We start from the raw sequence: 16,819 nt of genomic DNA on the forward strand, positions 1-16,819 counted from the left end.
CAGACAGACCCAAGTGTGGACGGGCAGACAGACCCAAGTGTGGACGGGGAGACAGACCCAAGTGTGGACGGGCAGACAGACCCAAGTGTGGACGGGCAGACAGACCCAAGTGTGGACGGGCAGACAGACCCAAGTGTGGACGGGCAGACAGACCCAAGTGTGGACGGGCAGACAGACCCAAGTGTGGACGGGGAGACAGACACAAGTGTACGTCAATAAGTGCTTTTTCGGGACTTCTGCGAAGATTTTGTGCAGGTGGAAAACAGTTCTAGAAGAGATGCTAACGTTCTGTGCATCTGGCAGTGCAAGAGGGAGATGGCAAGGAGCGAAGGTGAACTCTTTCTAACTATGGTGAACACATCTACATTCCTAGTGCCCTACTCTGCAGACGTGGTGCTGGAGCCACGGAAACGACTACTGACTTGAATGACAGACCCACCAGATTAACCACGGAACACCAAAGGAAGCCTCACAGCCCAGGCAGAGGTAAAGAGAAGGGCTCCTTGTAGGAAGCTGTCACAGGCCAGAGGAAAAGCAACGCTATCATAACTTAGAGTGACCACCTCGCATCCTCGTAACCCAGGTCACAGGCCCCACTTACCTGATGACGATGAGCATGGCGATGAGGATGGAGCAGATAGGGTCCGCTATCATCAGACCGAAATTCTGCATCAAGATGGCGGAGGCGATCACCCCGATGCTCCCCAGGGTGTCTGCCAGGATGTGTAAAAACACACCTAGAAAGAGAGCAGCCCCAGAATCAGAGCAGCGCCGTTGTTGGAGCCCCTGAAAGTCAAAAACATTTCCTCAACCTAGCCTTGATTCCCTATATCAAAGGCGACCCACCAACTTGAAAACTGGTGAGAAAGGAGGTCAATTGTTCCGTAATGAGGTAACGGTGCGGTGGGAGTTGAAATAATCTTTCCTGTTTCAAATCATCAGGGGTTACTATATCTGATGCAGAATAATATGAATGGGAAAGTAGAGTAATAAATTCATCTCTGGCTAAAAGAGCTCAGAAGTTAATAACTTGCTAGAAGAAAACCTCACTAGGTGGAAAGAATCTGTCAAGAGAACACAACTTATGGCTACAAATGGGAAAGTCTGTGGTGTGGGCCCACAGAGCCCTCTGCTGGTCATTCAAGGTACCACGTGAGACAGATTTCCTGCAGATCATAACCTTGTCATATTTATTAATTATCCCAAAGTTTCTGTCACCTAAAGTGACGTACTAACCTCAAACCTAATGTAAAGGAAAGTAGAAATTTGAATATTTTAAACTGGATGTAAATATATTTGAACTTTTAATAATTAAATATTAAGTTGATAGGATACTGGTATTCTAACTGCCCAAGAACCTAGAATATAATATTAAATGAATTGACACTTGACAGGAAAAACATTTAAAAATGTCAAACAGTAAGTTTAATACAAATCACGTTTTAAAACTTTGAACTAGATAAATTACTCAACATTTAGATCTTCAACAGGTAAAATCAACACCACCTCTGAGAACAACTCTGACCAGATGCAGCTGAACAGAGAACACTCTTCAACAGCATCGACTACTCTACCTGGAGAGAAATCTCTAACGTGCAAAGAGCACGGGGCTGCTTTAGAAATACTTATTTTTCTCATTTATTATTCACTGAACACCAAATAAAATCACTGCCTCGGCATCCACGTACTTTCTCACTTGTATTTCCTTTGCCATCTCAGGCACACACACACTAACATCTAAAACTCTGTGCCACACCTGAAAAAGAACAGGTAAAATTTTGTTCGACAAAAAAATATAATAGCAATCACCTACTCTTTTTGCTCCACAGTGACTTTTTTTAAAAAATCAGGTGCCTATACTTTACATAAGGATTTCTGGGACCAGGAATTAACCAATCAGATACAACGTGATTACGCAATGGTACCAATAAGGTGCAACTCTGTGCTATGACCCATCCACACTGGCTCCGGACGGGGCATCCACACTGAAAGCTGTGTCGGCTGCTGTCATTTTTATCTGACCATCTAAGGGAAAGAGGTCAGTGCCCCTGACTAAACAGTCAGGTACTGCATGTTTTAAACATTCTTGCGGCACACGGTTGAAAGTCACTGGTATAGGGTGCTAACCTTTATAACAATCCTTGAAAAAAATTGGCAATTTTCTATCACAAAAATGTCAGAAGAACACTTTCAATAGCAGAGAATGAATAAGTGCTGGGATCACCCTAAGTTTTAAAATTAAACTGGAGAACAATACACAGCAACGTGGACCAAGAGTCCCTAAGCTTCAAAATTCTTAAGTGTGTGATTTTTAAATCTATTTTTTAATCAGTGTTTTGGTGGGATCAGAAACAAAAATAGCTCTAAATACCAGAAGGAGAAGAAAAGAACCATCCATTTTTTATTTTCTGCTGACTGCAAGTCCCTGGCTACCTCTGACTTGCTGACCCGAATGCGGGTTTTATCAGCGGAATGAAAGGCAGCAAAAAGCCAGGCCAGTCAGTCCACATGGTCTGCCCTGTGTGAGCACCCGCCTGGAGGGGGTTCACACCGGGCACTATCCCTGCCCCCCCCACCTTCCACTGGGCTGCGTCCATCATCATAAGTGGATGGACACTTAGAAAAATATAAACCACTTTCATGACAGCTTATATAAAAGATAATTAGGAGGGCAAATTTTATGTCCCCTCAAATTGTGATGATTTCCAAACTAAAAATAACCTCTTATTATCGAGGCTAATTTACAGCTTTGGATATAGAGGCGTTGCATATGCATGACTACACGCTAGGTCAGCAAATGCTGCTCTAAGACAATTCTACATGTTTGGCAAATGGAAAACTGGAGACCAGAAGACACGGTTAAGCCTCCTGAAGCAACTCCTGGGCAGGGAGGGGCTCATTCCCAGCGAGAGTGTTCAAAGAAGGACTGTGTCGGGAAGCAGAGGGGACACCCAGGTGCGGGGGAGACCAGGTCGCCAGCCACTGGAAAGTCAGGCTGAAGTCAAAGCTTATGAAGGCAGGAGGAAGGCCAGCTGGGAATTAGAAAACCTAACAATGCACTCTGCATGGAGAGTCAGAGTCCAAGACTGGTCCACCTGCCAAAACGGGAACCACCACAGTGCACAGACGAGACTGACTTTCTCCGGCTTGTACAGGTTCGTACCACACTGTTTCACACGCGTGCCAGCTTCTGTTTAGGCGTCATTGTTGATGCCTGGGGCTGCACCGGGGGTCTCACTTTGCATTACGTTCTAGAACAGTAGAACGGACTTTACCTCGCAGGTTCACAGCACAAACAGGAAGACAGAGCCTTCCCGCGTGGCCTCTGCCCCCAGCACGCACAGCCTCCCCACTGCGCATGCTCCGCACCTAAGTGCACGTGGCACAGCTGACGGGACGGCGCCGACCCGTCGTCATCGCCCAGGGCCCACGTCAGGGCTCCCCCCGGGCACTGCACATCTGTGGGTTCAGACGCCCACATCTGCAGCTCTCAGCCTCCCACCACGTCAGCACGCACGGAGTACAGGACTCGCGGGAAACCCCTGGACAACCCCGCAAAGGCACACACACTACTACGGTGGCGGTGCGGTCACTGCGACGGGCAAGATTCACACCGAAGCAGGGTGGTTTCTGAATATCTTACTCTTCTCATTCAATCTGAGGAAACAGCCAAGTGACAAATGGAAGGAACGTCTGCTAATACACTTAACAGCACAAATAAGGAAAATCACTGGGAGGCCAACGTGTTCAACGTAAACACTGTGTTATGCATTTTTCTTAAAGGAAAGCTGTGAAGCCGTTTCACAGAACTGAGAAACCACAAGCTCCTCCTCCTCATACCTTGTAGAATCTGTCTGCTGGGTCCTGCTGTTTCTTTGAAGGAGGGGCCATCTGTAGAGAGTTAAGTGAGATCATTTTAAAACGTGTCTTCAATTCCTGATGCAATTTTTGCAATTCAGAGTATTTTCATTCAAACGTATAGTGAAGGATGCATGACTACATAGCCACATCGGACCTGCAAAATTATTTTTGGAACTTAATACAGGAATTTCATGGAAATAGACATGACAAATTTCAAAATGCATCAGCAGTACAGAGTAGTGTTCAGCAAATTATTACAGTCAGCAAATTATTACAGTAAACAGTCTGGTAAGAAAGAACACAGCACGTGGACACACCGTGAAAGTCTTCTAATATTCAGAGCATTCTACACACAGCGCACTATGCTAATTTTATAGTTAGAAATGCACAAAGCACAAAACTGCTGGCTGGGGTTACGTGAGGTTGAAGGAACAGAGTCAGGACAGTCTCAGGAAAGCTGGACCGAGGCAACGGTGGCAAACAGTAGTTTTCCAGTCGCTTCCAGACAGGTGAGCCAAGTTTCTCACACCGAAGAGAGAAAAACACCTTCATTTTGCCTTTAGGATGAACAACAAAAAAAAGCCCTACAATCTGTATACCTAACTGCTTTGAAGATGAGCGATCGGCTTTAACATCTTCAAAGCAGTTAGGTATAACTGCTTCTTTTAACATCCAAAGAAACCATCGGTAAACCATGTAAAAGACAAGCGCTATTCATGCAAACGGCACATCAAGCGGACCGACGAGCCCTGGGACCTAACAGAGAGCGGCCCTGGCGGGGCACGGGCCCTGGTCCACAGCACCCACGGGCTCTGGGTCCGTGGCACCCACGAGCTGGCTGCTCACTACAGCCCAGAGCACGTGACGTGCACAGTGCTCACCGACGTGGCACTGCCGTGTGGAGACAAAACTGCAGCCTTCTGGAAACCCTGCTGAGGTGAGCCAGGCACCAGATTTCTGTCTGCAGGTGTAGCAGGTCCAGAGAAAGACAGCTGTTCTGACACCGTCAGTTTGAAAGGCATGTTCTGGTGTGCTAACACAATCACTATGTAAGACAGCAAAACTCCCATCTGTGCGAAATCTGAAAGTCCTTCTGGATATAAAACATGTCACTTCTTATTGAGCGCGGCTAGCTGCCGGCCAAACACCACTGTCCTTTCTTGCTATCAAATAACTGAACCATGTGTCCTGGGCACCTGGAGTTAGAAGCCATGTGTGACTGAGGGGGCGAACAAAGAAATGAGGGACGGAAAGCACCTCAGGCTCCTAAGGAGGTCCCACGTGATCCTCTGCCACACTCCCGGGGTTAAGAATGCCCGTCTGCAGGAAGAGCCTGGCTCCTTGAAGGGACCTGAGGATCAGGGCCCCGCCCTATCGGCCCAGCACAGGGCGTAAACCTTCACTGTTCCGATCGTTGAGATACCAGCAGCTGGAACAGGCAATTGGCAGGCATGTGACCCACGGGGCAGCGTTCCAATAAACGTGAAGCTCACAGGGCTTCCCAGAGAGACCACGGTGTCTCTTCGGGACAAAGTGGAATGGTGGCCCCATCGCCAATGTGTCCTCGGGCTGGCTACCATAACCCTGAAGGCAGGATGACAGGGGCAGGTTTTGGAGTCGGACTCCTTGTCTCGGAAACCCAGCATTTGTACTGACCAGCTGTCAGGATGTCCTCTTGCCCTGACGTCACAGTCATTTTTCTTCCCCACTCACCATCTCCTTGACCAAAAAAAGGGCTGCCTCTCGCCCACCTCAAATCTTACCACCAGGCTTTGCCCAGGGAACTAGAAAAACTCTAGTGTGGCAAACAAGGGGTCAACTGCAATGTTGGTGGTAATGTCAGCAAAGCAATGACTCCAATGACTGGCCAGCAAATCCTGTATAAGCCACATGGTGCCCGAGTCTTTGCTTTAACAGAATGTGGGGATTAGCTAATGAAGCTGACCACAGTTAATATATCCAAAATAATTTTGGATACCAGATCACTATGTAATCTTTGGAATGTAATTCTGAAGGGGTTCAAAGAGTTGACTGAAATGCTATAACAGAATTTCCTCCTGTTTAACGTTTCTTAGTACTTACATAATAAACACAGGAAGAGAATTGATGCTAAAACCTGTTATATGTTAATAAATATTAATTATCTATAAACTAATTGAGAAAAAAGAGCTCTAATCACCTCCTTAAGATACATATTTCAAATAAAATGCTGCTCTTTATGATCATACACGATTCAAATTTAAAAACAGAAATATTTTGATTGACTTTGTACGACTAACAAAACTCCATCCGAAAGAAACACTCAAATGCTAAGTCACAGGTTCCTAGGAAATACAAATCTTTATTTTATGTACATATTTTATTGCCAAGAATAACGGATGATCGATTTAAAATGTATCTATCACAAACATCACCCATTATTATAAAATTCTATAAAGTGGAATGGCAATAAAAATCCAAGAGAAAGGAGGCTGTGGAGTCTGGAACTGTTTGCCTACATGTTTCTGAACCAGTGACAGTGAATCTCAGGTCACTACGGGAGTTAGAGTCCACCGAATATATTCAACAAGGCAAGGTAGAAGTTTCATTATGAAATAGCACCTGTAGTGTATCAGAAATTATATTCTTTGCAATTATTTAAATAAATTTTTTTAGAAATCATCTTTAAGAACAGTTAAAATTTTCAAAATTATTTTAAGATGCATGTGAGCAAAAGTCTTAGAAAAGCAAGGTTTTAAAGCATATCAGAGTAGGACTTACAAAAATATAGCAAATTTTAGAGACTGAAAAATTAATATTCAGACTCCAAGGCCCCTTTCCTATTTTCCACCTAAAGCTTACAGTTCTGTCAACATGGCAGGTACACTAAATATTTAAGTATATAATTTATTTAAAGATTAGTCAAATTGCACCACTTAAGCAGACCTGGCAATCTACACTTGAAAATTCCATGAGTAAACTATTTAAAATGGACGTTTTAAATTAAATATTAATTAAGTTGCTAAGTACCTTATAACTTAGCACCCAATGCCTTGCCATGTAGGTTAGCGTATAAAAATTCCTAAGATCATATTGAGGCAAATATCTACCAAAATTACAATGAAAATGTGAAGAATGGAAAACTCCTATCGTATTTTTGTAAGCCTATCTATAGCACAGAAGGCCTAATCACACTTTACAAAAGCTACATCCACTGCCTGACCAAGTAAACTCATCAAATACTGAAGCAGAACTCGCCTGGGACCACAGAGTCTGATTCACGAGAAAGGAGTCAATCCCAACACTTTTTAACAGACACCGTCCACTAGGAAAAGGCCGGAGCCGCACTCTGCTGAGTGACAGGCGTCCGGCTGCACTCACCGTGGGAGTGGAAGTGCCCGTGGCCGTGGCTGTGCCCGTGGCCGTGTGCAGCCCCGTGTTTCGGTTCGTGGCTGTGGCAGTGGTCTCCCCGGCCGTGGGCCTGGTCCAGAGCACCGTTAAAGAGGGAATGGCTGTGTCCGTGGCCTAAAGACAGTTGAGAACAAAAGGAACATAAAGACCCATCATTGAATGGTTACAGCACTACTGGTACCTGCAAAGTGAACTAGCTCTAAAACCAGATTCCACTCAACGAACACGGACTGGTAAACACGGTCAGAGGCACGTTACAGGAGTACTGAGTTCCTACTGCACAGTACAGGAGGGAAATAAAGCAGAGACTGACAAGCTAACCCTAAATCTTACAGGGAAATGCACAAAAGGACCCAGAATAGTCAAAACTAAAAGAAAAGAATAGAGAGGAAAAACATATATCGTGATTTCAAAACCTACGTCGGAGTCACACTGACCGAGACAGAAAGGTGCTGGCCTGAGGACAGACACACAGACCAGTGAGACCGAGCTGGGAGTCTAGAAAGGAACTCTCACATTCAAGGCCAACCGACTGCTGGCAAGGGCGGCTAGACAGCTCGACAGGAGAAAGTCATCTCCTCTACAAATGGTGCTGAGACCACTGGTCATCTGTATGTAAGACAACACCGGACTCCTTCCTCACACCGCACACCAAAATCGACTTCAATGAGCGCACTCTGACCCCAAAACTGAAGGACGGGTCCTCATGGGGAAATCTAGCCATGGAATCACCAATTCTAAATTAACTAGAGGAGGAGACCACGTTACTTTAGTAGGCTCAGGAACCCCCTTTGGCTGGCAGGGCCGTTCCGCCAGGAACCAACCGTGAGCACCAGACCCAGCGGCGAGCCCCGAGCAGCTTGCCCCACGACAGCCACGGTGCTCGGCCGTGGCTGCAGAGCCACGTCGCGGGGAGGCTCGGCTGGAGCTGGGTCTCTCCCTGCAGGGGTCTTGGTGAGTGTGGACGCCCTGCAGTGAAAGCCGGCATCGTTAAAAGCTGCCCAGGTACGTGTCCTTGCTGACGCCAGGACACAGGGGGGAACTATGTCTACGCAGCTCTGAGCTCGAGTCCTGGCTGTGCGGGAAGATGGGCAGGACCGATAGTCACACTGTTCTTAACAAAAACTTTCAACTGCCTAAAAATGGACCAAAGGAAACTACAAAGATGTTTATTTTAAATGTCTGAGACAACTTAATGAAAGCCCTGGAATTTAATGTGAGTTGTGCCAGTTTTTCACAATTAGCCATAAATTGTGAAAATAGTGAATTTCCAGTCAAAACCCCAACAAGGTTTTTTGTTAAACTGGACAAGCTGATGAAAAAAACAAGTAAGCAAGATGGGCCCCCACAGGCAGGTCCGCCCTCCCAGACATTGACCCGTGGAGAGGACAGGCACCAGCCCAGTGTGTCAGGAGAGTCAAGGATGGACAGACTGGCCCCGTGACACACGGCGGTGTAATCCCGGGCAAAAGTGTCCTTTCCATCAGGTGTGGGGAAGGAACGATCAACAAATAATGCCTGGAAAACCCCTTACTCACACGGAGAAAAAGAGGGAGGTCCTTACTCACCCTATCACAAAAATAAGCTACACTTGTTTTATAAAAAATAAGGAAGCAGAGGAAGGACCAGAATGGACGGGGGAAAACACAGACCCCAAACCGTCACGGTGCTGAATGACAAGAGAACAGGGTCATGACCCACGGCAGAAACCTCCTGTGAGTAGAACGCATTCCCCCAAAAAAATGTACGACGGAAAAACTAGATTGTATCCAAGTTAAAAACCCACATATAAAAGTTTAAAGGCAAGCCAAAGATTGGGAAAAGAAATTTGCAACACATAAAACAAAGGACTAGCATAGAAAAATATATTAAATGTATTTTTTTAAATGCTTGTAAGTGGATTAACAATAAGACGATAGAAAAACAAGGCAAAAAAAAAATGAAAAGAACGGGTGACTCTGGAATAGAGAAATACCAAATAAACGGATGACATGTTTTCAATATCAGCAAAATGGTTTTAAACCCATAATATTAAGTGTTGACGTGGGCGATGGGAAGCAGTGCTTGCAATCAGAGAGTAACAGCCATTTAGACTGATTTGCTGATGTGCACTGACACTCCACACTGCACGTCCCGTGTCCTGGCGATTTTACCCACACGCGGATTCCTGCACAGTGCAGTTCGGAGCGTTTTCCCCAGAGACGTTCCGTACCCGCTGCGCAGCACCATAGCCCTGTGTGGCTAAGGAGCACTCGAAATGCCATCAGCGCGACTGAGGAATCGCATTTTTAGTCAACTGTGACGTCGGTTTAAACGGTCCCCTGTGACTGAGGGCTGCCGTGCGGGGCAGTGGGGCTCTGGGAGGACACTCCCCGTGTTGCTCCACAAGGCTCGGAGCCGCAATCGCGGGAGCCGGCCTGCGCCCACCCACAGAGGACCGGCTAAACGAACCGGGAGCTCTGCGCGTCTGCTAAGCAGAGAAGGGAGACGGAGGGGGTGCCAGACGAAGGCACAGAGCGCACGGAGAACTTCCCGCCAACCTACGCCGTCGTCTGCTGTGACTAGATCTGTTCTGTGGTTTTGATGTCCACGTGTTGCTTTTACGTGGACGGCGTCACAGTCGACAGGTGAGCTCCCGAGTTCTGGAAGGACCCACACCCAAGCGGTAACGTGCACAGCAGAGAGGGTGCTGGGGGGCACAGAGAAGCAGATGGGATGGCGCAGGAAGGCATTCGTAAGAGTCTATCAGCATCACTAGTCTTGTCGTTGAAAACCAACAGTTTAACTTTAAAAGCCATCCACTTTCCAAAGGGAGTAACTACGACAGACACCCGAAAATGAAGAAGCAAAGGGCTCTGACCGTCGTACCAGAGCCGTGAGAGTGCCCGTGACCTCCGTGCTTGAAGACGAAGATCCCGACCAGGTTCACCACAAACCCGAGGATCGAAACCAGCAGCAGCCTCTCGTGGTGCACGTCCGGCGGGGCCAGCGCTCGCTGGAAAACACGCGACACAGACCGGGGACACGTGACTTCCGACTGCTCAGCGGGGAACGGCACAGCAATTTCCCAACAGTTTTAGGCACGTTCCCAATTAAAGTCCCTCCGAAAATAGCAGCCAGAACAGTATACAGAATTAAAACCTGCACTCACACACTGTAGCAAAGGTAACAATAACTAGTTTTTGTTATTAACTAGTGTTTAAATACAAACATTTAAAAGCACGAGTATCTGCTCTAAACCCATCCTTCTTTGGTATCTTAAAATATTGCCATTCATTTTAAGTTCATTCATCTTTAAATTCTCTTTCTAACACAACAAACAGTGCACTCACTGGCAAAACTTTCAGAGCCTGTGGGAAGAGCTCCCAGCAGCCCTCACTGCCGGTGTTGCTCCTTTACTTTTTCATTCATAACGTCAGCACTTCATTCACGGTTGTTTTCAGTTTCGAGTGCTCCCACATCTAAATTTTTAACTGTTCTGTAAGCTCCTCCGGTACACGCGTCACATTTTATCTGAGCCACAACTCTCCTCAATGTTAACGATCGTGTGGACAAGAGCTCTACCCCATGAGTCGTTAGCGAATACACATTTTTATCACAGACATGTAATTTACTGACTCCAGTCATTATCTACTATACCTCAACTCCTTCTGAAAAAATAAAAAAAGCGGTGAAGATCAAAAAAAGCCCATTGACAAAGCCAGCCAGAACTTCCGCTCTCACATACCTAGAGAAGAGCAAAGTAAACGGAATTATTATCTTTTCACAAATCAAATAGTAAATTTACATATGTCAATGATTCTAAACCACGTTATAGGGTTTTAAGTGGCCAGCAAAGTCCCAGGATTTATAGTATATCATGTTTTATTGTACATATATTCTAAAAATAAAGGAATTTAATTATTATGAATGATGTTTAATAGCAGAATGCCATAAATACATAGATCTCTAAATACACACAAAAAAAGGCTGTTTAAAGTAGATTTAAAGAGACCTTCCCTGGAGATGTGAATCTCAGTTGCCACTGGAGAAGCAAGAACAGGGCCAGAGAAATGGGCAAAGAAGGATCCAAAGATAAAAGGTGGAAGAGAAAAGCTAGAAAAGGGGCTTTGTGACTCATTAACTCCTTCTTTGGAAGAACGCCTCATGCTTTCTGCTTTGTACTTTTCCGCTTTCAAATCTTTGCAAAGTAGAGATTCGAGCTGAAGGAGAATGTAATTATTTCTGAAGTAGCCCAGAAACTCGAGACTTATATTTCTATCAGTCCTTTCCTAAGATTAATAAATGTAGCAAAACCTTGAACTTATTTTTAGAATCAACTTTAGCTTCACATAATGCTAATTAAACTATTTTTAAAAAATACCTGCTTTTTTCTGCAGGGACTTCCCAAGCTCTCTGCTTCCTAGCTGTGTGAGGCATTGGGGAAGGCTTTCGTGTTTCTGTAAGCTAACTCTGGCTTAGTTCAAGTCATTAGCAACAACTTGAACTTGGCAGCTTTACTTGTTCAAACATTATTCAAAGTGCACTCACAGCAGTTAATCACTCTGGTCCTTTAAGAATATAATAGGAACATGAAATACACTGCTCTTTCTCGCTGTGTTAACCTCTAGAGAATAGGATTTTTCCTGTAAAAACATTTTTAAGGAAAGAATGCAAGCTCTTTATAACGCATTCTGTCCAGTTATGTGGGAGCTAACCCTGTGCGGTGCATTCCAACATAGCACGTATTTCTACACTCAAAAGTAATGCATACTTCTGCCTTCTAACACATAAGTGAATTAAATTAGCACATTACTTGTCAATGCAATACTGTTTCTGCAGAAAAAGTTCGTTATTTTAAAGAACTGACAGCCTGCTCCCCACAGCCTGCACTCAGTAACGTCTCCACGACAGGGCACTTTCTTGCCCCGCCCTCGAGTTCCACAGCTAATTCTTGACTGAGGGAAGAGCTCCCAGCAGCCCTCACTGCCCTTAGCTTCCGCCAGGTTTCAAGGTCAAAGACAGGAATGTTTCCCAGGCATTTTTTGTGCCCAGCTTAGCAGGTGCTCCATAGATTCTGATAAGTGGACGGACTGCAATGATTTACTTCAGTTTAATGTATCTGCAAAACTCGGTTGCAGGATAAGACAAAAAAACCTGTGGGAATCAGACACGCCTGCCTCTCCAGGTGACTGTGTTTCCTTCCACGGAGTGCGTCTGAGAATCGAACCACCTAGCTCCTGAGCGTGCCACTGCCTAATTATGACTGCATCTGAACTCTTCTGTCAGGACAAAAAAATGAAGCAAGTGGACCTTCAGACATACATAAGCATATACATATGATTCGCACCTCCCTACCCGCTGGGTGCGTGTTACTTTTACGCTGGCTTTGCTCTTTCAAAGACGCACAAAGGCGACTTTTACATACAGGAGTAGCATAAGGTCTTTGCTGCCTCTCGGATCCCTCCCACCGTGTTTTCCACGCCGCCAATCTGCCGTGGCGATCACACCAAATTGGGGCTTTGGGACTGATCCCTGGGCTTTGCCTCTCAGGTGTCATTTTGAGGTACCGGCACCTGTATTTTACTCCCGCTGCCACGTAACTACCATAGCAATTATTAAGTGTTTCAGAAGGTTCCATCGGGTGTTACTCCCTGATTGTTTCCTTCTCAAAGAAATTCTTTAAAAAGGCAACTAGGAGAAGACAGGATAAGAAGTGAACGGTGGCAGGAACAGTGCTGTCTCCTACCAACTAGTTGAAGTTGAAGAGCGTCACCCGCCCTGACCGTACAGGTGCTCACAGCTGGTCACGAAAACCCGCACAGCAGGAGACTGTGCGTTCTAGATGGAACGACAGGCGCCCCAAGAACGAGGGAGCTGGGGGGGAACTTTATAATAACCTACTGTGCGTCCAGAAAGATTACTGAATGAGGCGGTCTCACTCGACTTTCGATATACAATATTTATGAAATACTCATTTCCCAGTCCAAAATTGTAACTTTATATACGATCTCTCTTCAATAATCCGAAATATACTTCAGAATCCTTTGATTCTATAGTACCGTGGAAAGTGTTCTTTTTGGAGCATGCGGTCTCTTTGAGTTGCGGGCGGGTGGGAGCCCTTGCTCTGCACCATAACAACGGTGCAGTCGGGGTGTGCGTCCCACTGCTCATAGCTTCCCGAGGAGCCCCGCCACCGCGGCTGCACAGCAGACCAGCGAGTGCCGTCTCAGACTCCCACCAAGTCTCTCTGTACCTGTCCCACCTTCACAGCAGACCCGGAGTCCCCCCAGGGCAGACGCCACATCTTACTCATCTCTGCATCCCTGGCCCTCAAGCCTCTGGAGACAACAGAGTATGTGCGAGGGACAGTGAGCGCCTGCTCCAGAGTGAAAGCAAAGCTGGACGGGAGGACGGGGTGAGGGAGGAGGGTGGACGAAGGAAGAAGGAACAAGAGCAGAGAAATGGAGACACTGCCCTGAGACCAGATGGGGCACCAGGGGAGGACCGGGGGCCACCCAGGGAGGGACCGAGTGCAAAAGCCAGAGCCAAAGGACTGGAGGGGTGGCTGAGGGAGGGGGAAGGAGCACAAGGAAGAGCTGAGAGACAGAGCACGGGGCTCTGCACGGGGCAGGGGATAGAGAAGAATAAGAAAAAGATGTGAGGGGGAGAAGAAGAGGGAGAACACAGGCCCAAGAAGCTAGAATGAATGCACGGGGAGCAGGAGAGACGGGAGGGAGAGGATGCGTGTGAGGACGTGGACGGACGAGAGAGAGAGAGACAGACAGAGAGAGAAAGTGGGAAAGGCAGTGCAGGAGGGGAAGTGCGGGCACTGGGGGGGATGAGGAGGGAGCTGCAGGGAGGAAGCTGGCAGAAGGGCAGAAAGAAGACCACCAGCGGGACAGAGAGCAGAGGATGCCCGAGTGGGCGTGGCCAAGGAGCTCAAAGAAAACATTCAAGCCGGCGTCTGGGGCACCAGGATGAACGGTGAGCCCAGGTCTTCCTTCAGCTCCAAAACTCGCTCCAAAGAGCTGATGAACCCGCCAAGCTCAGCAAGAGCAGGAGAAGGAGTATTTTACATCAAAGCCAAGGTGAAGAGAATGTGTAAAATGAAGCCATATGGGGAAATAACGATGTTAGATAAATCAACAGCAAATCATCCCTCCTAAAAAGAAAGAGAAGAAAAACAATGACGTGCATAGACTGAAACTTCTTCATGTTCTTCAAGAAACTAGGGTAAGAGTTGAGAAACTCCCTAGTCTAGTAACAGCCTCACCTGAAAATTTTTGGTAAAATCAAGACACCCTGCCTCTAAGCACAAAAACTTAGAAGCAAACAAACAAACAAACAAACCAGGGAAACCGTAGCTGACAGGCACCTGCCGCTCTAAAGCAGGTAACTGGGTACCAGGAAGGCGGCGCCAGGAAGGTGGGTCTGTGTGGGAAGGAGCCAGAAAGAGGCACGGGGGGAGTTTCAAGGGTTCGACTTCCACAAGTGTGTTCAATGTGTGAAAATTCTTTCAGTCTGAGGTGTGTGTATCTTTCTGTATTTCTTACACTTTGAGAAAAAGGTTTATAAAAAGTCTTACCCATAAGAGAAAGCATCATTATCTCTCCACTTCGAAATAACAGACGCTGCCAATCCAGCCAAAATAGCAGTGCTATCGAAAAACATGTGAAAAGAGTCGGAAATCAACCCTAAACTGGAAAAGAACAAACACGGTGCACATTAGAATAATAACCAGACAGGAGGCAGCCATCTCTCAAACTTTGAGGCTCAGTCTCTGCTCCTCAGGAATTCACCTTCTAAAAAGACAGTGACCTGGCTGGTGTAGCTCAGTGGATTGAGCACAGGCCTGCGAACCAGACAATCGCAGTTCGATTCCCAGTCAGGGCACATGCCTGGGTTGCAGGCTGGTCCCCTGCAGGCCAGTTCCCAGCAGAGGATGCACGAAAGGCAACCATACATTGATGTTTCTCTCCTCTCTCCTTCCCTTCCCCTCTAAAGATAAATAAATAAAATCTTTAAAATAAATAAAATAAATAAATAAAAATAAAAAGACAGTGAAATATAATAAAGAAGAAAAGGGAAGTAGAACAACTGTAATGGCATAATTAATAAAATAGATTAAAAATTAGAAATAAAAATAAATTTAAAAAAAGAAAAGGAGTGGGGAGGAAAAAAACGGAACGGGTAGATTAATGGCATACACTAATTATTCCTTCATTCTTTCATTGCACAAATATGTATTAGGCATACTATCTATGACATAATAAGGTACCTGAGTAAGACAGATGACCCCGACTTTGATAAAGCTACCATTCTAGTGGGAAGGTGAAAGGCGGTGGACCTTCAATGTGGAACTTATCTATTCTTCCACCGATGACATGTTCCCATCATCAAAAATGTAAACTATAACTAATTTATTCCCTTACAATGAAGGTTCTGAACAAGAACCAGAATGTTGCAACTAGACCAACTGTCTCTAAGAACCTCTATTGGTGAAGAGTGAGAATATTTTGTCCATCTTTTTTCCATAACAGGAAAAAAAAAACTTGACATTTCATGTTCATAACATCTTGGAGCTTAATTATTACAGAGTAAAAATGAACACAGAAAGGACAATGACCAAGTTTCAGTGAGAAATTCACTCGAGGAACTTAAAATCTAATTGGACCTTCAGAAACAGAGATAATCCAGTCACAAAAAGACACTGTTGCTCATTCGGCAAAGAGAACTATAAACTGCAGTATCTAAAGAGGACTCAGAAAGCCAGATAGTGAGGAGGCCCAAGCAGTTTCCAAATCTGCCCAGGCTTCCATGGGAACACATCTGTACTCCCAAGCCACTGGTAAAAATTAATATTAGGGGATAGCTGTCGGTGGATCTGATGGTGACCGTAACGATGAACACCAGCGAACTGAGCTAGGAATGACAGACTCTGGTTCAGAGCTAGGCTTCAAATCCGGGGGACAGCACAGCCCAATCTGAAGAAGAGAGCCAGCTGCAGAAGACCAAACCACGGAAGAACAAGGCACATGCCACTGAGGTTTTCCTTACATGCTGCTGGCTTTGGACAATGACTTGGAAATCAATGGTTTCAGTAATTTCCTCAATAGATCTCTACACACCAAAAGAATTAGTATGTACCCAACTTTCCATGAAAGAGGTAGCCTGGGGTTGACTTCAAACATGAACCCCTTGAACAAGACATTTGACATAGCAACTTACGCAATGTAGGCCACAGCAAAATATAATTTAGGAAGAGTAAACTATATAAATATTGTGTATTTACAATAAATTATGATTATTCCAGTACAACTTGAGACAATACAGTTGACCCTTGAACAACACGGGGGTTACAGGCACCCAACCCCTGTGCAGTCGAAAACGAGTACAACTTTTGATACCCCAAAACTTAACTTCTAAGGACCTATGTTGACTAGAAGCTGTACCCATAACATAGACAATCAATGGACACAAACTGTGTATGTTACATGTATTATATATTGTATTCTTTCAATAAAGGGAGCTGGAGAGAAGAAAATATTGTTAACAGGATCACGAGGAAGAGAAAATACAGAGAGCT

The 16,819-nt window shown here is 45.6% G+C and overlaps 1 protein-coding gene across 3 annotated transcripts in view; it reads right to left on the minus strand.

Annotated features, from left to right (window-relative positions):
- The window catches only part of SLC30A7 (solute carrier family 30 member 7), a 53,031-nt gene that overhangs the window by 33,142 nt on the left and 3,070 nt on the right, over positions 1–16,819 (minus strand). For 2 of the 3 annotated variants that reach the window (XM_053655888.1, XM_037153019.2), the window contains exons 3-8: positions 14,819–14,932; positions 10,891–10,978; positions 10,120–10,246; positions 7,222–7,365; positions 3,841–3,891; positions 602–737 (exon numbers count right to left, since the gene is read on the minus strand). In XM_053655888.1, coding sequence (XP_053511863.1) covers positions 602–737; positions 3,841–3,891; positions 7,222–7,365; positions 10,120–10,246; positions 10,891–10,978; positions 14,819–14,904 — 632 coding nt within the window. In that variant the 5' untranslated portion in view covers positions 14,905–14,932. The remainder of the gene's footprint in view (positions 1–601; positions 738–3,840; positions 3,892–7,221; positions 7,366–10,119; positions 10,247–10,890; positions 10,979–14,818; positions 14,933–16,819) is intronic. The other variant, XM_037153020.2, reaches the window with a different exon arrangement.

This window comes from Artibeus jamaicensis, unplaced genomic scaffold (genome assembly GCF_021234435.1).
Source record: "Artibeus jamaicensis isolate MK-2021 breed Jamaican fruit bat unplaced genomic scaffold, CSHL_Jam_final scaffold_1689, whole genome shotgun sequence".
Lineage (NCBI taxonomy): Eukaryota > Metazoa > Chordata > Mammalia > Chiroptera > Phyllostomidae > Artibeus > Artibeus jamaicensis.